Consider the following 21,176-nt stretch of genomic DNA (forward strand, 5'->3'; position numbering starts at 1 on the left):
CCGAAAGTGTCCAATGGCTTTAAGTATGTAGATGCAGCTTATTTCACGTCACACAGTGTAATGATGGCCTTCTAAGTTTACGGGCAATAATAGTAACTGTTAACAACTAAAGCTTATGGAAAATTTTGCAGAAACACCTTGTAATGGTTATCTCTCAATGCTTTCTCCAGAAGACGATCAGAGCATACTGATCGAAACGTCGAGTTGAAAACAACGGGACTTTTTAGAACCACCCCAATTCATTGAGAAATAATCATTTCATGGTGTTACCGCAAACTTTTCCATATTGTATTCCCACCATGCAAAGTTTCAAATCCTACTTAACTATAGCTTTTGATGTTATATGTGGCAGGCAGGAGTTTGACCTAATTTCTCAAATGGTTCACCAACCACTCTGGCCAGTCATCTAAGTTAGAAAATCCAGCCCTCGTTCTAACAAATTAATTCTAAATTCATTAAAAACAATAAACAATGATCTAAATGTTTTCCACAAGGATTTTATTATACAGAAGAACTTGACTACATGCAAACTTTATTCAAAATTATGCAAATTTATTGATGGTAGGAGAGACTACTAACCGATCAGTGTGCTTAGCTATAGTAGTCTGGTTCTGATGTTTTAACAAACAAATAGGCCTCAGTAGAAAGAGAGCTTCTAAATGTACTAATTTAATGCCAAAAACTAAGGCAACATACATATGAACTGCAAGTAGGAAACTTGAAGCCTGCTTTTTGCTAAGCAAAGCTATTTGTGCTTAGCATGTTTGTGTGGTTGATGGCTCTATGAAATCTGGGCGTCAGTGGGCAGGCTGCATAACTTGTCTTGTAATGTTTTTGTACTTGATCATCCCTCAATCAGCTTTATACACTCTTATTTTGAATGGCGATGTTCCTTTTATTGTTAGTCACTTATAGCACAACACAAATTACTGGAGAAGAGATACCTGTATCAAACAAACATCTGGATCAAAGTTTGGAACAAGGGTGCGCTCGATTAGCTTCCCCTGGTCGACCCCGGTCTGCCCCTGGTACGTTGGAATAGCTTTGACGTCATTCCAGGGGCTCACCCGGGTCAGCCCCGAGTGCCCTGCTTGTGGAACGGGTCACTTGGGGATGGCCCGAGGTGCATGATGTCACCACGAGAGCCTGGGCGAGTGATCGTTCGATTAGCTCTTGTCAGGGGCTCAACCGAATGAGCACCGCAGGGTCGACCCAGGGAAGCTAATTAAACGCACCCCAAGAATCCTTTCTAGACTTGCTCAGTCCCTTTGAGCCATTTGCTGATGTGCCATCTACTAGTGACTAATAGAAAGTCAGCATTGCCAATCAAGACTCTTAAAGTGACTCTGTGGTAGCTAAGACCCGTTTCAGACAGGCACCCCAGAGTCGCGCCGAACCAAATTCTGAATTAAGTACATGAAAAGTTTGATGTCTGACACATCCTCATTCACAGTCATCGCCAAAAACATGATATATAAAAGGTGTTGAATCCCTTTTAATCAAGCCATTGGACTGTTAAGGTTCTTTAGTCAAGACTATTTTACATCTTAAGCACATCAATCCTGTATCATATTTCAATGTCAATAACGTATGTCCTTATTATGCTTTGTGAATGTTGTATTGCTTTTCGCTTTGTTATCATTATTCATTGATTGATGGATGGAGTACGAAAGTAGTATTCAACAAAATTTACATAAACAACTTTATATCCCTCACATACAGATCTTTGTCATTTGATTAGTGAAGACGCGCCACTTGCCATATTTTGTATACTGTTGTAACACTCCAAAATTTAATATAGGATTCCTTTAAAGACACTGGACACTATTGGTAATTGTCAAAGACCAGTCTTCTCACTTAGTGTATCTCAACATATGCATAAAATAACAAACCTGTGAAAATTTGAACTCCATTGGTCCTTGAAGTTTCGAGATAATAATGAAAGAAAAAACAATCTTGTCACACGAAAATGTGTGCTTTTCAGATGCTTGATTTCGAGACCTCAAAATTAAATTCTGAGTACTCAAAATCAAATTTGTGGAAAATTACTTCTTTCTCGAAAATTACGTTACTTCAGAGGGAGCTGTTTCTCACAATGTTTTATACTATCAACAGCTCCCCATTACTCTTTACCGTGTAAGGTTTTATGCGTAATTACTAGTAGTGTCCACTGCTTTAGATGAAAATGATAGGATTTTTATGACACTTCACTGTGAAGCGTCGCAGCACTGTTTCCCAAAAAAATATCTACAGCCCATTTGTCCCAACAAAACAATGTCAGTTTGTTGTCTACTCATAAAGTGGTCTATGTGTCAGGCCTGTAATTACAAGCAGGCCACAGGGGCCTTGGCCTTGGTGCCCCTTCAAAAGTTTCTCAGTGACTTTAAGATTTTCCAATGGAAACTCCAGGCTTGGGCCAATTTTCATGAAACTGGATTGCCGAATTCTGCGCTGTTGATTGAATGGTGACAGGCTATAGACTGAGATTGATTTATGGCCTTTTTTTATTCGTCTAGAATGCACACAGTGACACGGACAGTGAGGACGAGAGTGCGGTGCTCAGAACCAGGTCGTGGCCTCGTTCTCCTTCCCCGTCGAGTGGGGGCGAACGAAATCTCAGCCCAGTCTTTCCCGGGAAGAAGGTTGTCAAATCTGGATGGTGTGTCAAGCAAGGGGGTGTGGTAAGTATTAATTGTTTTCACTTTTAAGGAGCTGTATTGTTAGAAGGCTCACTTTTCATTTGATCATTATTACAGGAAACCTCAGTGGCGGATAAAGTTAAACATCCTTTTCATCTTGCAACTCACAACTGTTATCTCCATATATCTTTGTGTCTTGAAGTTAAGCAAAGAACAATTGAATAGAGCTGGATTTGAAGTAACAACGTCCAGATTGAATGTGCCATGCCCTCTACTAACTGAGTTATCTAACCCTATGTTGGCTGTCTCCCTATTTTGTCAATATCTTTGTTGGGGGGTGCCAGTCAGAAGCCATGCAACCAGTAACAGCAATGTAGCCAGGGATCAAACACAAGTTTATAAAAACAACCTCGGAAGCGGCAGCCAGGGGATCTTATTTGAGATACCAAATAGGAAACAACATTTTGATGTTTTGTGCGTCAACATAACACTTTGCAGCTGCTTGTGAAAAAATGACTGAAAGATAACTTGTGTCCTAGGAATGGCAGATAAAACACTAGTACAAGTTCTGAAATGGATTGTTCATATAAAAGTGTTTTTTTTTATGTGATCCTGATTTTTGTTTTAACCCGTGCTATAACTTTCTTTGTTTGTTTATCTCACAGAGGAAAAACTGGAAGAGAAGGTATTTCATTCTGGATGATGTGGGGATAGCTTACTACAAGTCCTCTTCCGTATGTATGCGTTGGTTTCTTTTTTCTTTAAAACCATAACAACTAACGTTGACCAATGCACCAATATCACTTGACTATTGTACATGTCCGCCATGCCGTGTTAGGAGTCAAATTACACACAAATTTGGGACGCTAGTGCATTTTGCTCTACTAGCTAGGTTTCTAGTGGATTGCCTACATCCTTACCGACTGTGAACCCTGGGGTATCCTGTTTGAGCCCTAGATCAGGTAGGGGGTAACGTAACCGTAACCCTGGTGGCAGTTAATCTGTTCAGTGTAGCCCTCACCTTGAATTGACTGTCTAGCCTTGTGATGTTAGGTGGTCAAAAATGTGGTTTATTTATTTATCTTTGAGCCAGTAAACTCCACTTGTCATATATAACTAAAGTTTGGTTTGAATTTCTCGCCTCAGGATAAACTTCCTCTGAAGACGATAACTAAGAAGGATATAACGGTGTGCAAGATGTCAGACATAGGGTGAGTTAGCCTTGTCTAAGGCTCTTTACGCAAGCACCATCGGCCCGCTCTTAAATCACGAACTGCATAGATACTATACTGCACGGTACATACAAGTACTTGATACCGTGGGGGTCGAAGCATGGTTTTTCGAGGTTGTTGTACCTCGTACAATGAGGCCGCAACATCCGGCCTCGTTGTACGAGGACGGTATCAAGAACTGTTATGTACCGTGCAGTATAGTATCTATGCAGTCCTTGAATTCAGAGCGGGCCGGTGGTGCTTGCGTAAAGAGCCTTGGACAAGGCTAAGGGTGAGTTGTCACAAGTTCATCGGTTGTCCGTCCTTTTGTCAAAAATACAAGACGCTAAACACATAATTTGTTTGCCTTATTTTGAGACCCAGCCGTTGATTTCACCAAACTCTTCCTAACTTAGGATTAATCTTTGGACTTAGGACGAGTTCAATCCGTATTCAAATATGTTAGGATGCATTGAACCCATCCTTAACATTGAGTTACTCGTCCTAACTCGAGTTAGGATTAATCCTAGCGTTTCGTGAAATCGGCTGCAGGCCCTTTTCTTTGGCTGTGGCATAGGTCTGTCAGTAATTCTATGGACACTTTTGGTTTTCGATTTCAGAGACATGTACAGAGACGATACTTGTTATAACTGTTACTGTTATAATCATTTAATCATTTTTTGCTGAATAACTGCATTTGAACAGAAACATCTTGAGCCAAGACGATTATCACCAATTTGTTCTTTCTTTGTAGTGACACGCTCGGGAGAGACAATTTATTTGAAATCATCAGCCCTTCAAGAACCTTCTTTATACAGGTAAGCAATCATTTACCATGCCGGCTAGAGGGTGTGTTATCGCACAGCCACGACCCTGCAAGGTTTTTAACAGCTATTTAAATTCAATTTTCATGGAGTAATATGATTCAAAATGTAATGTCTACACAAATCTCAATCAAATCGAGACCCAACAACTCATGAGGGACAAAGCAACCTGGCACCACTTCATCAAAGCTGCTTCTACTATTCCGTCTAAGGACGAAGGATGATGATGATGATAGTATTAGCCTCCCAGCAAATGCCCTGGAATGTACAAGGACGCTCTTTTTGTAAACACGGTAACAGAGTCTGTTAAATTCAAATTTTTGTTTCTTTCTCTTCTCTGCTTTAAGGCCTACTCGCCAGAGGACATGGCAGAATGGATTAATGCTATAAACGATGTCCGAGCCCCTAAACGTGCTAGTGCCCCCCAAGTCAGTGTAAGTTTGCTTCATGAATTAATAAAGCTGCGTTCAAGTTTGCCGTTATAGGTGCTTGATCTAACCACCAAGGACCAATTTCATAAAGCTGTTCAACAGAAAATACTGCTTAGCAAATTTGCTGAGCCAATGATGAGTGGGGCACCTGTCACACAAAAGCGAACCTAATGTAATTTTGGCCAGTTAAAAATATTGGTGCTTACAGGCTTTTTGAAATCGGGCCCTTGTCCCAGTTTCATATAGCTGCTTTAGCAGAAAATGTTGGTTAACAGTTTCCTGCTGAGCAGGAGTGCGTTTTGGCGACCCCAACCAGAAACATTGATTATAGGTTGAGCGTTTTCGCGGGTTGGGTTGAGCACGTTGACGATGCTGTTCAGACCAACCAGTAACCGACTTGTTGAGTTGGTTGGGCTTTGGTTGGGGTTGCCAAAACGCACCCCAGAATTGACCAGGATACCAGTCACAAATTGTACATGTGAAATAACATTGTGGCTGGTAACCTTATTTTTGAAAGCATAACTTTGTTGTGCTGATTTTAAGCGGCTCAATGAAATTGGAACGAAGAGCCGCTAAAGTGCAGAAAGTAGCTTTAAAAAAAAGGATGCTCACCAGAAAAAGGTCACCAGCCAAAATGGCATGTCCCCTGTACCATCTGTGACTCACTGGTATCCTGGGCCCAATTTCATAGAGCTGCTCAAGCACAAAATTTTGCTTAAGCACAAAATTCCTTGCTTAGTAAAATCAGATTACCGGCCAAGACTCCACTCAATTGTTATGCTAAGTAAACAACAGCTAAATACTAGTCATAAGCAATGTATATGGCATGAAATTTTGGCCAGTAACATGTGTAAAATAAGCGAGCTATTTTCGTGCTTAAGCAAATTTTTTGCTTAAGCAGCTCAATGAAATTGGCCCATCGTCTTTTGCTAAGCAGAAACACAGTATTTTTTTCTAAAGCAGCTCAATGATGTTGGGCCCTGATGATGTTAATTAACTGTTGGAGTAAGTTTTAACTGAATTTAATTTGAAGTGATGAAACTAGACTCAAACATAAGCTGAAGTTTTTTTTACAGGTTAACTTTTAATGGTTTAAAGTCTAGGAACATGTTTCCTGTATATTTGGTTTGCGGTAACACTATGTGTGTATCTACTTGCCAGGTAGAGTTGTTCTTAGGGAACTGTCTTGCTTTATTCTACTGCCGCGGAGTAGATAATCGGAGGTTCGGGAGACTTCTCAGTTCTGAAAAGAACTGTCCTGCTTTTTAACTATTACCAGGGCGGATGGTATAGAAATTAGACTGGACTACTACTTTAGCTTATAGGATCGTAATTAACTGTACTAGTGCCCTTACTGTTGACCTCAGTGATGAAGGCCTCCGATTATCTACTCCGCGGCAGTAGAATAAAGCAAGACAGTTCCCTAAGAACAACTCTACCTGGCAAGTAGATACACACATGGTGTTACCGCAAACCAAATATACATTGATACCTCACCAAATCCTATAAACATGTTTCCTGTTATTATTTTATCTTTTCCATCATATATATGTACCATATCATCTTGAATTCATAACCCCATTGCATTTGACGTCACACGCTCAAATAGCGCCCTTACTGTTGACCTCAGTGATGAAGGCCTAATGCCGTGTCCGAAACGACGACTTCAGCTACAGCTACGGCTAGATCGCATCTGCCTATTCTTTAATACTGGCAGACGCGCTGATCTAGCCACAGCTGAAGCCGAGGTCACCGTTTCGAACATGGCCTATGCAAGGGGTTTATTTGTGGTATCATAGTAACGCCATGTTGACCATATTTTGTTTTGAACCATCACACTGATAGCCCCTCATGTATAGCGATGATGATGATTCTGATGATTATGTGTAGCGTACCACCACCCTAAGCTATGCACGAGACTTGGCCTCTCATCCATGTACGTAACTCTTATTCCATCGTGGCTGACGAAGCAAGGCGCCTTTGTCTCAATTCAAAGCATGCATAGAGACCGCCCGCTGCATGTTTTAACTACCGCCCGCTGCATGTTTAACTCAATACTGGTACATCCCTCATCCTGCATTTAAATTAACAATAACAGATGTGTGATAAAGCTTTATAAATAAACTCTTAATAGATTTAGAATTTGCATTTGGGATAAAAAGAAGAACATGATTTTACCCATACTATCAGGTATTGATTTTCGCTCGTTAGGGATAATTAATACACTTGTTGTATTCTAAAGAAGTCATCTGATGTAAAGTGTTTAATATGGCATAGTACAAAAATTTGTGACTGGTCCAGTGGTTAGACTGCGTGACTTGCAATTACAAGGTTGCAGGTTCGAATTCTTCCAAGCTAACCGCTGATTTCTTTTTCGCAAAAACTAGAATTGTTGTCTTGTTGTGGAATTACAATTTCTTGATTTGGCAGTTCATAATCATTGCGTAACCAATAGTTGTATGAGAGTCTCAGAATATTGCCAGTTTGGTGTTCATTTCTCCCTGATGGAATTTTCAAAGTTCTCTTGATCGGAAAAATCATCTAAACAAAACAAAAAATCTACAAAAACATCTGGTTTATACAGGATAAGAATAAAAAGCTCTGTTTCTAATGGGGTGTACCAGGGTAGGCTTTTGCATAATTGCTGCTTGACTAATTTGCATAAAGGTCTTATGCAAATAACCCGTTAGGTCGTGAGAATTTGCATGCAAAGCAATGCGGTGGTGCTGCCCCGAATTGTTTGACATTCACACGAGTGCTGTTTTATTTCATCATTAACCTTTGCATGGCTGAATAACCCAATATGTTTTAATTTAATTATGTTTTCTCCATATTTTTATTTTTGGTTTGTGCTTTGTTTGCTGCTCCTTGCATGTTATATTTTGATGCAATCCTACCACGCAGACCTGAGATAGTGTCATTCCGCACTCAGTAAGTAAAAGTTTCTAAACAAGAATGCTCCATTTTTCAAGAATCTTTGAGTTTGGCTATGCACACTTTCAAACTATACATCTTTTTGTCATTCCGCACTCAAACAATCAGTAAGTAAAAATTCCCTCAACGAGAAAGCTCCATTTCTCAAGAATTTCAGTGTTTCGCTACTCAAACTTTGAAACTGTACATCTTTTTTTAGTGAGTGAGTGTATTTAAATTGTCATTACTTGTATCAACTTCATGGGCGAGCAGTTAATCTGCCTGGGGCAGTCAACAGCATGCAGGCATACAACTTTTCAGCTGATCAGCTGATTTCCTCTTTTTCTTTTCAAAACAGTGCCATAGAAAACTGAAAAACACTGTACAAAAGTTAAGTCTGATAGGCCATTTCCTCTTTTCCTTTCAGTTAGAAAGTTGCATGTCTGAGCACTACTGGCTTGTTTGTGGTTAAATTTTTAAAAAGGGGGTCCACTGTTTGGAACAGGATAACAGGTGTGAGTTGGGAAAGAAGAAAGGATGTATTATTCTGGCCTCTTTAGTAATGAATCCGCCAAAATCCTACCCCTGGACCTTACCTGGTTTTCACCAAAATTTATTAATTTTTGCACATCAATTATTGTGTTTGGGTCACTAAAACCTTGTAAACTGGCTCTATCTTAAACAGTCTTTTATCCGACTCTAAAGGTTTGCTGTAGCACCTAGTTTACGAACAAATAATCTTTGTTGCGGTTTCCAGTGGTTTTAAAATAACCGGTGGGAATGTAAGGAGATGGGGATGTAAGAACCACCACAACTCACTTCTACTCATTTTTTTCAGACTCAAATTTCTTTTTATCTGAAAAAGACGGTTAATTGTCTATCCTCTGTTATTTTCTTTCTATATGAAGACATCCTGCTCTATTTATCTACTTCTCTAGTGCTCAGGAACTGTTCCCAAAAGCTCCTTGAATAGAAGTCTATAACTCCAAGGGTTACTAAAAACTATATATACAAACTTTCAGAAAGATAGGTTATTTAAGTGATGAATTCTGAAACCCAATTATGTAGCACCTTATAAGAGTTTACAAGGTGCTACAGCACATTTAGCAGCCACAGCCAGGAACATTGGGGTGAACCCCTTCTCTTTTCGAAAAGTGCACTGGGTTCTTTGACATGCGTTACACACTGCATGGAACATGGGTCACTGCTGGGGATTCGAACCCACACTCTGCTGATCAGAAACGCCAGAGTTTCCATTCACACTCACAGGAAGTATGAACCAGGCTTTACTGTGGCGGCAATTATAAATATAAAATGAGCATTGTGATAATTGTGTTATCTTTTTAGCTTATACCTAAATCACACTTTCTTCTATTCCAACTTAAAGCAAAAGAAGTCAACAAAGATTGAAAGTACATGTAAACCATTTTGCATCAGAGCCAAATTACTTAAGACTCCTGTGGAAACGGAACAAACTGTCAAATGGGAGAAACAGCATGGCATCAAGATCAACATCGAGCAGCCGCCAGAGGATGCGATAGACTTTGAGAATAAGCCAGTAAAACCTGGAGGGAACGAATCAGGAACTGAGGAAGATCAAGAACAGAGGAACATTATAATGGAGTTTATCGAAGGCAGAGAGACTAACATTTAAGGCTCTGAACACTAGGTGGCAGCAGACTCGGCATTAGGTTATTCCAAAAATGTGGGATACTCAAATTATACACCTGTCTATTGACGTTAAACAAATCACGCTGGTTGGCATGGATGGACAGATTTTTAGCAAACCATTCAATATTGTGGAGAGATATTGTGACCAGAATCAACATCTTCTGCAGCTTTCAATTAACTAAAACACCTCCCTCGATTGGTTGCTTTGTTTCCAACAAACTCAGAACTAAAGTTTCGAGTATTTGTGTGACTTTATTACAAACTTGGCCATCTGTTGTTGTTTTGCATTCATGGCTTTCAACAGTTTTCAAACTTCGGTTGGCAAAATTTTGGGCTGCGACGCTGGAATAGAAAGGTCTCTAAAATATTACCTTGGTGTGTCAGCTGCTTCCTAGTGTGGCGAATTAACCAATTTACCTATCATTCTGTTTTTCTCAAACCGTGTTTTTTAGGCTGATTTAATCATGAGCAGAATATTAAAAAAATACTGCTTAACAAATGTATTGCCCTAGCAAAAGTTAGCTAGTCCAATTTCATATAGGTGCTTAAGCAGACGGTGCTTACAAATTTCTTGCTGAGCAAAAGTTTGCAGGAAACCAGTCACCGCATAAATGGTTCATGTGTTATGGAATTTTGGCTATTAACCTTATTCTGGTAAGCAAACCTGTTTTGTGCTTAGTTACTCTCTGTGCTTTAGGCAGCTCAATTAAATCGGGCCCAGGAGATTTATGTGTAGGCATTGACTGAGTACATACGTGTAGCATTAGACTAGTTTAAACTGCACATGCTATTATGCCCCAGCTCTGTGGGAAAGGCTGTCAAGGTTTAGTCTTTATAGACCTTTATCATGCTACCTCCATCTTGGTCATGTTCCTTGTATCGAATAACAATAATGAATGCTAATAATCATTTTGCAAATAGGAACCAGACTATTTTGTTCTTCCAGCCTCGGTTTGGTTGGATTGATATCAATGGGGAAAATTCAAGATGGCGGCGCACCATGATAAAGGTCTATGTCAGTGCTAACGGTAAGCAGAGCTATGAAATGTGGCCCTGGTTGCTTGGTTTTACCTATGCTTTTTTGTGCAGGTAGAAAACTGACATTTTATTGTATTAATGAGATCACCCCTACACAAGCAGTTTTACACTTTCTACTAAAAGCAGAGTTCTTTAGGAAAAGTGAAATTGAACCTTGAACCAAGAACCTTCTGTACCATAGGTATACAAATTGCTCAGTCCGCTTAAAATAGCAAAACTAAAACAGTTTTAACAACTAGTTAAATAGCACTCTGCACTTGTGAGGCCTTGGTTGCTCGTATGTTGGACAAACTTTCCATCACTCGTGTATCACTGCACTGGATCGCTGTCAGTGCAAGTGAGAAACAGTAGTTTGGACATGTATGCGCGCACACATCAGTGAAGTTTGACATGTCGTTCAATCGCGATCTGGGTTTTGGCGTGAAGTAATCATATTGAGCTTCAGTATTAGTGCGCAGTGGTGTTCAGGAATCACAAATTGACACATTATTTTGAATTGCAAATTGCACAGTTGAATTTGAAGAAAGCAAATTTTGCTGTTAGTAACACGTTTTTAGAGGATGGTAATATCCGTATAAGCTCAAATGCCTGCCTTCAAACTTAAGTTCAAATCTTACCTTTGCAGTTTTATTACTTTTCACTTATATATATTTGTTCCTACAGTAATAATAACATAACTGCAAAAGATGGAATTCTGGGGAATCTGAGGTAATTATTTTATAATTTTTTTACAGAAAATTTGTTATGTTGACCACAGATCTTCATCTTGTGTGTCCACCAATTTCTTTTGTTTTGCTTGTATAGAATTAAGAACAATTTGATTTTCGATACTTGCTCAGTCTCTTCAGAAATGGCCTAAAATAAGGAGGAAAACCAAATGGCTGCCAGATAAAAGTCTAAATGCTTGTATCTTTGCAACTTTGCAATTGTATTGAAATAGTTGTGTCCTGCTGATGAAGTAGAACAACTTCTGAAGCTCAAAGGTAAATCCTAGTTAATGTGAAAACAAGTTCTTGGTGTTGAAAGACTTTGTGGTTTCCTTTACAGGAAAAGCGAGCCTGTTGTTGAAATAACTATTGTCTTGAAACGGTATTGTAAGGATTATTTTTAGCCATTTAACAAGAATCATCATATTTATATATCAAGCATTGTGAACATATTTAAATGTCTTTACATATTGCAATTGTGTAAGCTTAAAATATTCATCTACTTCCCTTAAATATTGATATGAAATATTGTCTTCTTTTTTTTTACCTGACCAAAAATGTGCTTCCAAGGAGTATCAACAAATTTATTATTTTGAATTTATGCAAATTATAAAAAGTATTATGGTATGGCAAATATCCACTTTTAAGACCTCAGTGAAAACAGTTTCTTGGTATTTTAGGTAAAAGTTGATGAAATCAGAACTTTTGAGAATAAAAAGAAACTGTTTATGAGATTATTTTGAGATAACACAACTGTCTTGAAGATCACAGGCAGTACATGTAATTATCAAGTGACAAGTTTTCTTAAAGGCAGGGTATACTTTTTGTATATTTGTCAAAGACCAGTATCCTCTCTTGGTGTGTTCCAACATATGCAACAAATAACAAACCATTGAAACTTTTGGCTCAATAGCCGTCAAAGTTGCAAGAAACTTATGGGGAAAAAATTTTGCCTTGAATTGTGTTCTTTCAGATCCCTGAGAAGCCTTTCTCATATTCAAACTTTTTTGGTGAAACATGACCAGATTACTTTAAAGGGGGTTGTTCCTAACAATGTTCCATAATTTCAATGGGACTCTAGTGCTCTGTTACTTAAACAATTTGTTTAAAAGAAATTACGCAAGTTAACCCGAAACACCCCAAGTTTTTATTTCATTTATTTGTGTAGAAATTACCAAAAGTACATCCTGCCTTTTAAGTTATAAAGCACACTGTGGTTAAGTTTCTGTGGCTGAATTTTTGTTTTTATAGTACTTCAAAATGTTAGTAAATTGATTGTGTGCTCAAACAAACTCAGTAATTTACAGTGGTACACCCAAAGTAGGTAGGGGGTGGAAGGGAATGGAATTGTACTACCAAAATCAGCGTCCGCCCTTAAAAAGAATGGCTCACTGGCCAAATGATAGCTAAAACACCTGAGAAACAGCCAAAATTTACTTCAAGTGATCCGGCTGAGTAGTTTCGTGTTCGAAAGCATCTCTATATCTTTTGAAACAGCGAAAAGTGACTTAGAAGCTGATGGACTAAATAAATGGCAACTGCTAACTGGTCCTGCTACCCCGTTACTAAAAAAGTTAAGGGCAAACCTTGAAGATGAGCTTGTTAAAACAAGATATGATGTACTGTTGGGCTGGGTTTGGGAGTTAAGGGTGTGCTAGTGTCATGCCACAAAAAGCTGCTTGTGTTTTCCTTTGATATTTGTTGTGGTCCCTTTCGCAATCAACAAGTATGCCCTATAGCTTCATGCCCCACTTCAAAAATATTTCTGGGTGTACCACTCAAGAAAACAGTTCGATTAGAAAACAGTATCACCAATGTTTATAATTCCTAATCGGGCAGATTCTCAATCAGGCAGACTCTGTGGTGCTAGTGATAGGTAGTTAACCATGATGACTTCTCTCCTCACAGGAGTGATTGGGCAGGTGTGTCAATGTAATTTTCAGCAATTGTGAAAAGAAGGGAAAATGCTACTTTGTTCAATTAGTCCTGTCATGTTTTTAGGACTAAAAGGCTTGTTTTTGTTTATTTTAAAATATTAAAAGTTAAATAGTTGGTCAATACAGGATAAGTTGCTTTTAATACACTTTTAAAGGCATCCATTTAAAGGAACACGTTGCCTTGGATCGATCGAGTTGGTCTTTGAAAAGCGTTTGTAACCGTTTTTTATAAAATGCATATGGGTAGAAAGATGTTGTAAAAGTAGAATACAATGATCCACACAAACATGCCTCGAAATTGCGTGGTTTTCCTTTTACCTCGTCAACTAACACGTCGGCCATTTATGGGGGTCAAAATTTTGACTCCCATAAATGGCTGACCATGTTAGTTCGCACAGTAGAAGGAAAACCACGCAATTTCGAGGCAAACTTGTGTGGATCATTGTATTCTACTTTTATAACATCTTTCCAACCATATGCATTTTATAAAAAACGGTCACAAACGCTTTTGTTTTGACCAACTCGTCCGATCCAAGGCAACGTGTTCCTTTAAGATGAATTTTAAATCGTTCTGCGGCAAATTCCAAGAAGAAAAAAAATTCAATGCAGATGGGGAACTGAATTATAGATTTTAATTTTTTAGGTTAGTTATAATTAACAATTAACATGTATCAATTAACCAATAATGATGGAAATGTCAATGGTTAATTTAATTCTAAATAATTTCCTGAAAAGAGATATAGAGAGCGTTGCGTAAATTTGTACATTTAGATTGTATTTTATTTTGTATTATTATTGAATAAAAAAATGAACAAATCTTTAACTATCCCTAGAATAATAATAAAAAGATATTATGTTAGTCTTTAACTAATGGAATAACTATTTTATACCCTTACTCGGCTGTATATAGCTAAGCATTGTTGATATAAGTTTGAAAATAATAAAGTGCACTATTTTTTTTATTACCCGAATCTGGAGCTTGTCTTGATTCCTCAAATTTCACTCTAGATACCTTTTGTCAGTTTGGGTGTCAAATGCAGTTGTGTCCGCCATGCAATACTGTCTGCTCCGGACACTTTTGCATATGCAATCGTGTCCGGGGCTATGCAAAAACCGTACGGCGGACATGTACAACAAATGTACATGACTGTACATGTATGTGCGTGCGTTTCCAAGCGAGCGTGCATGCACTGAACCTACATTATATATGCAGCATGAATATTCACTTACTTTATGATTGCAGCGAATACCCAACGGCCGAACATTTCCCATGTCATTCATGACATGCAAGCCTGTAAAAAAATGGCGAATGTGTTTCATCGACCAAGGGCATTTAATTTACTGCAAGGACGGTTTTGCACGAGGGGCGGACACAACTTCATATGCAAATGTGTCCGGGCAGACACAATTGCATCATGCAGTAGTGTCCAGGCGGACACGATTGCATATGCAAAACCGTCCGGCGGACATTTTTGCATATGCAATAATGTTCTCCGGATAGTATTGCATAGAGGACATAATTGCATGCGACATGGGCATCATTCTCCTGGAGGGTGCAGTGGGTGGGGATCACTGCATGCGAGCAGGACCATTTTTTTCTTGAAGGGGTGGGGGGGGGGTGTTGGTGCATGTTTGATGATGTTTCGAGCCATAGCAGGGGTTTTGGACTGCAATTTTTATGGAGCGGACATGACAAAGCTGATATGCAGAAAAAACTGCTCAACAAATCATTTCACAAAAGCAAAATAATTTGTGGAGCACCAGTTGCGACAGTGTAAACATTTTATGGAATCTTGGTTGGCAACCAGATTTGCGGTGCTTATAAAGTTTATTTGTTAAAACAAACAGGGCTCATTCATTTCAAAGAGCTTGGAATGGTTGTTTATCGCCAAAATGTCTTGTGTGCAATTTGTGACTGGTATCCTGCTCGTTTGCGCCAAGCAAACAATTGTTTCTGCTTAAGTAAACTATAAAATTGGGTCCAGGCTTTAGAAAATTGATTGGGGCCAGTGCTTTGAAAAGGAACTATACACAGTGTGCTATACACAGTGCCCCTTCCCAAAAGATTCATGGTTGTCTCCGCCCCTCCCTTTTCCTTTGTGTTTATTCCTCAGGTTTATCTATGATTTGTGCAAGCATGTTTCCAAGTGGCCAGGTCAAATAACATCCAGAAATTCCTTTTTATTTTTTTATTTTTAAGAGACATACACCGGTCCCGAATCATAATAGTTTCCGGTAAAGTAAAGACAAAGACATGCATCAGTGAGCAATAAACGTGACGGCCATCACGCAAACTACTACAGAAATAAACAAGTGGGGCATTTCCGGTTAGAGACGGTTGCTCCCGACTATCCGTCTCCTTGTGCGCTTTGCTTTACGAATAGAGTTGGGTGCCATACCAAAGGTCACGTGACAATTATCGTACAGGTTTCGCGCAAGTACAGTAGCACAGTTTGCATGCATGCGCCATATGATTGTCACAATGGTTTGTAAACGTGCTTCGAAATGTCCATGACAGCTGCACAAAACTTTATGAATGTCATCTTTATATGACTTGAAACTTCTATTAATAAAATATGTCACTTGACAGGAAAACCGCCTATGAGATTTTGGGAATCTCTAAAGGTAAGATACTGTATAAACTCGGAACGTCTTTAAGTTCTTGTCTGTGTTTTTGTCATGTCTGTCGCCGGCATGTCTGTAAACCCGTCTGTACGTTCGTCTGTAAACCCGTCTGTACGTTCGTCTGTACTGCTTGCTGTAGTGTAGTGTACATACTGATTACTGGTTTGCCACAACAAAACAGTGAAACTGACTGACTCACACTGTACCACAATTTTGCAAAGTTACACTACCATGTGGCAATGACAATGCAGTTATTAATGAAGATTGTATCCGTGTTTCCATGGTCGATCAGAGAAGTGTTGTTGATGTTAAAATCATGTTAATTTTTTAATACATTTATGATTTAGACATTAGTTGTTTGTTGTGGTAAATAATAACATTATTTTGTCCTTAAATCAGTTCCAAACAAATGAAATACGATATGGGACGTGTGCTCATTCTGTTCCAACTTACATGCCAAATTTTCTTTGGTTCCCAACTTTACTACATCATTCAATGAATAAATAATGTATAACTCATTTGGAACTTCGGTTTCCTTTTATTTGTTAAAATTAAAGGGAGAGACAACAATACACCTTGCCTTCGGTTTTTTCTAGAAACTGTATAATTATAAGGCTCTGCATGCAGGGGACCCTAAGTTCTAGAAGAGAAGAAGTAAGGGCCTATCTTTCGGTATTTACTCCAACATGTTCAAACCTTCTATGACCATAAAAACTTTGTACGAACGAAACTTTCATTGCTTGGTAAGATTATTGGTGTCCAGATTATATTATATTATTTACAGAAATACTGTAGCTGTTGGACTTGAATGTAACATAATTGGGAAAAGTTTCCGTATGGCGCCACCACTTTTTCATTCGATATGAAATAATATAGTAATCTTATTTACCTCAATGAGATATCCCTTTTTGTAAAAAAGTGGTGGCGCCAAACGGAAAGTTATCCCATGATTTTTCTGGTATGTCATGGTTGAGAAACCTACATGTATTCGTTGAATCTAATTTTTCCTCCCTTCATGGTTGAAGTTCAACACGGTGTCAAATTTCTGTGTTCTGAATTTTGGTTGTACTTGCCGTATGTTAATCTTTAATCACTGACCACTTAAAAAAACACCCAGTATGCATCAGTGCAGATCTGATACTTTACCATATTTTAATTTTTGTCCCATGTTTTTGTCTCCAGACAAGACTCGAAGAGACCTATACTTTTCTGGATTTTTCATTTTTGTTCAATACTATTATTATTAATAATAATACCGCCCTTTGATTTTTTCAGGGAATTGCTAAAAAAAAACTTCACTCACAATTTGTCAACCGGATTTCCCCAGCAAAACAAATTGATCCATTTTAAGGGGCTGTGTCATCATGATCGAAACAGTCCCATGGCTGTAAATGGAATGAGGAACTCTCACCTAGTTAATGCAGGCGCGCACATACCCTCCATAGATATGACACAAAGGGAGGGCGCACACACACAGTAATTGTGTGAGTTAATAATTCCATGTCTGTTCCATGCTGAAACACCCCTTTAAATGCTGTACAGTATTGTGTGCTTTCATTGTGCAACCTGTGCACATAATGTCAGTGTCAGGGGATTTCCCCAAGTATTGTGAAATTGCCAACTGTTACTTCCAACTATAGAATTGACCCAAGTATAGTTGGGATTGTCCTAACTGAATGGACTCAGCACGACTTGGTCTTGAGTCCATCTTCAAACTATACACTTAGTCCTGTGGGTCCAACTATAGTTGGGCCAATTCTCTACATGGGGGACAGGCACAACATTTATAAGCATGATATTTGCAATCCCATAAGGAAAGAGGTGAAAAGGCTTTGTTCATACTGTTTGGAAGTAAAACCTAGCCATGAAATATCAAAGGGCACTGTTCGTTGAGCTGGGTTGTGTTTTTGTTCTTCGTCTGTCCTTGTGCTTCAATTTGTCATCGTTTTGTTGTCTTTTGTCAATTGTCATCAAACTTTTGTCAGACCCACCTTTCAAGCGCCCCCTTTTTTCTTTTTTTAAACAGTGGGATGGGTGGTTTTTAACTGTGGGGTGGGTATAAGGGGACGTTCTTTGTGGCAGGATGGCTGGTCACCTGTTCCTCCTTGCCACTTATTTTTAGGTGTTTTGCTTCTTTGTTTCTTTATGTATCGATTTGTATATTTATATTTTTATACCATTGTAAAGTCTAATAAAACTAAAGCAGAATAATTATAAAGAAAACTTTGAGAACAAGGTTCGACATTCATTTCTGGTTACTTGTTGACATTAATCAACAAGATTTTTGCCCAACTGACGTTCATGTATCATTCAAACTAGATGTGATGGTCATACCAATTTTTGGCAAATAGGGTTTCTAACAAAATAAACGTCCCTTTTTCTAAATTTGTGTTTTGTTTCATTGTGAATTCAAACAAATTATTTATGTACAATTTACATCGCATACAAACATTGAAATTGCTATGGGTAAATTGTTATTTTCAATAGAATTTAGAAAGTTTTAATCTCATAGTAACATATAGGGTTTGTTGAGTTTCTTTCTCGTTTGTCAACAGGTGCGAGGCTTTCATAGTTCATTTTCCCTGCCATCTTTTTATATATACAAAATACAGAATCTAGGTGTACCCATTGTGTGTCAAGCTTGGGCGTTTTCAGAAGTTTCAAATTCAGTTTGGGTTCTGAACAAAAAACTTGGTTCCAAGTCGGACCTGATTCGGAAAAATCAATAAAAATCAAATTCAATAAACAAAATTTAACATCGATTTTTCCCCCAAAGTTGCGAACAAACAAGTCTGTGGTTTGATGTGCATGCTACTCTGCATGAATATTCATCAACATAATCAATAGCCAATCACAATGTGTGATGTGTTCAATATACAATTGTTGCACGCTGTGACGGATCCCATGGCGTTTTGTACACTCGAGGGGGGAAATGGCACCCGAGGCAAAGCTGAAGGTGTTTTCCCCTCGAGAGTGTACAAAACCCAAGGACCCCAGTCACAGCGTGCAACAATTGTTTTGTTATACCTTTGTATAATTGTTATTCCTCTTCTCGAAATTCTGTCATCTTCAAACATTATTACGACAATCCATTGTTTAGTAAGCAGACAAACAAAAAACAATTCCCTCGAACCCGCAGTTGTTTTGTACACAGCGCTGGAAATCGACCATTGCCGGGAACGATCAAGGTGATGTACACCGGTGTACATCACTTTTCATGTTACCCGGCCCGTCGAGCCATGTAACATGCGATTTTTGTTGTGCGTCACACGATTGATTCTCGACCAATCAAACTTCACAGTTTGTTACCGAGGTATAACAATCAAATTTAATGAAAAGAAACCCAACTTTAAGAAGTTAATAAAGATTTGAAACTTTGCATGGTATAAAACAGATCTGTATATGATTGTACAGCCCTGATACGTCACGTTGCCCCTACCCATTACCGCAATGCCCATCAAGTTTTTAAAAAACATTTATCGCGGCAATTTTTTAGCCGTGCCCTTTTTTCATCATTGCAGCTGTGCCCTTCCTCCTGAAAAAAAAGAGTATAAATATTCATCTATCTATCTAGTAGAACATTCCTCTTGTAGTAGAGTATAGTCGTCTAAGCATGACATTCATCTCTAAAAATGACACAGAAAATTAGCCAGTTTGTAAATATTTACTGTTTATAAACAGCACCAAAAATCAAACAATCTAGGTTGGATTATATTATCCCTGTCATTTGCAATGAAGTTGTCTTCCTTTGTGTTTTTAACAGTTCAGTTGCAGGCCTTGAACTAAGCTCTTGAAGGGACACAACAGTTTTTCTCTGGTTATGGGCATCTCTCTGAGGAAAATGTAAATTTGTATTGGCACTTTGCAAAGGGCACCACAGCAAAAGCACAAGTCTCCATTGCTATTGCTGTGGGTTGCTGTGGGCCAATTTTAGGTCTGGAGTTGTATTCTGAGTAGATTTAATAATATTATTAATAATAATAAAATAATATTAATAAGAAGAAATTATTGTTATTATAGCGTCTTACATTAAAAAAATCTCAAAATGCTGTTCAGAAAATTTACTTGTAACTGTCCTTGAACCAAGTTTGGTGTACAACACAATGCCATGTACTGAGATGTTTTCAGGTTCTGCTCTAAACCCAGATTTCTCGAAGTCTACCAAGGGTGAGGGGTTGTAACTTGATGCAAAGCATAACAATACTTCAAATTCCTTTGAACATGGCCCACAATTTACTAATTATTCATGTTTATTGGACCATGTACAATGCCAGGCAAAAGTTTTGTGTGTAACTGTAAAGAAGGCATAATGCCCTGGTTCCAACCATGGAGGTAGCTGCTCATGTCAATTGTTATGGGGGCCATCAACTTGCAATCAAGTTGAATGGCCTTTTTACTGTATTTTTTCTCTGTGGCATTTGATACCCTTTAGTGTTCTCCCATAGCAGTTGTCCGCTGGCCAAATGACAGTTTATACTGAAGGGTCAGACTGCATCCTGTCTAACTAGAAAATTTATTGCAGTAAACCCATCCTACATAATATCAGTCCAAATTACAAGTCACATGCTAATGGCAATGTGGAAAGAAAACTTTAAACCTTGCTCCTGATTTGGCTATTTAATAAGTTAAAAAAACTTCCACAGTTGACAATATTCTAATTCATTCTTGGGGGAAATCTTTGCCTGGCAACACAAGGTATTTTGCTGAGAGTGCTAGGCAGAAATATTGAGCTCAGGGGGCCGCCGACGCTGAATGTATCGTGACATGACTCAAAACAACCAGAACAATGTTATAAAATGTAAAGAGGTTTATGTGTACCTTCTTTGTCAACTTGAGGTACATCACCGTCTGCGTTTTGCTTTTGAAAGTGCAATCTTTTGAAGTATGTTGTTGATCTTTTTTTAATTGAAAATTTCCTCCTTTTTTGTTTGTGTGTGAATCCAACAGGCGCTAGTGAGAATGACATCCGGGCCGCTTATAGACACCTCGCTCTCAAATGGCATCCTGATAAACATGCAAACAACGACAAAGCAACTGAGGTATGTAGTTAACTAGTGCTGGGCGAATAGTGAAATTTTGTTATTCGGATACCGCTTGCCAACTATCAGAAATTAACCGGGTATTCGAATAGTTTTTTCGCCGCTAGAGGGCGCTAATTAAAATTTTTAAAAAATTAAAAA

At 38.5% G+C, this 21,176-nt stretch overlaps 2 protein-coding genes across 5 annotated transcripts in view; both read left to right on the top strand.

Moving 5' to 3' along the window:
- LOC139940496 (pleckstrin homology domain-containing family A member 1-like) overlaps positions 1-13,610 on the top strand; it is a 32,274-nt gene extending 18,664 nt beyond the window's left edge. For 2 of the 4 annotated variants that reach the window (XM_071936781.1, XM_071936782.1), the window contains 6 exons: positions 2,517-2,681; positions 3,305-3,373; positions 3,786-3,850; positions 4,605-4,668; positions 5,022-5,108; positions 9,406-13,610. In XM_071936781.1, coding sequence (XP_071792882.1) covers positions 2,517-2,681; positions 3,305-3,373; positions 3,786-3,850; positions 4,605-4,668; positions 5,022-5,108; positions 9,406-9,672 — 717 coding nt within the window. In that variant the 3' untranslated portion in view covers positions 9,673-13,610. Of the gene's footprint in view, positions 1-2,516; positions 2,682-3,304; positions 3,374-3,785; positions 3,851-4,604; positions 4,669-5,021; positions 5,109-6,950; positions 7,042-8,009; positions 8,037-9,405 lie in introns of all 4 variants that reach the window. The other 2 variants (XM_071936783.1, XM_071936784.1) reach the window with 2 other exon arrangements.
- A 2,207-nt stretch (positions 13,611-15,817) lies between these two features.
- LOC139940351 (uncharacterized) overlaps positions 15,818-21,176 on the top strand; it is a 34,375-nt gene continuing 29,016 nt past the window's right edge. The window contains exons 1-2 of the mRNA XM_071936565.1: positions 15,818-15,996; positions 20,944-21,035. Coding sequence (XP_071792666.1) covers positions 15,948-15,996; positions 20,944-21,035 — 141 coding nt within the window. The 5' untranslated portion in view covers positions 15,818-15,947. The remainder of the gene's footprint in view (positions 15,997-20,943; positions 21,036-21,176) is intronic.

Source organism: Asterias amurensis, chromosome 8 (assembly GCF_032118995.1).
Source record: "Asterias amurensis chromosome 8, ASM3211899v1".
Classification (NCBI taxonomy): Eukaryota; Metazoa; Echinodermata; class Asteroidea; order Forcipulatida; family Asteriidae; genus Asterias; species Asterias amurensis.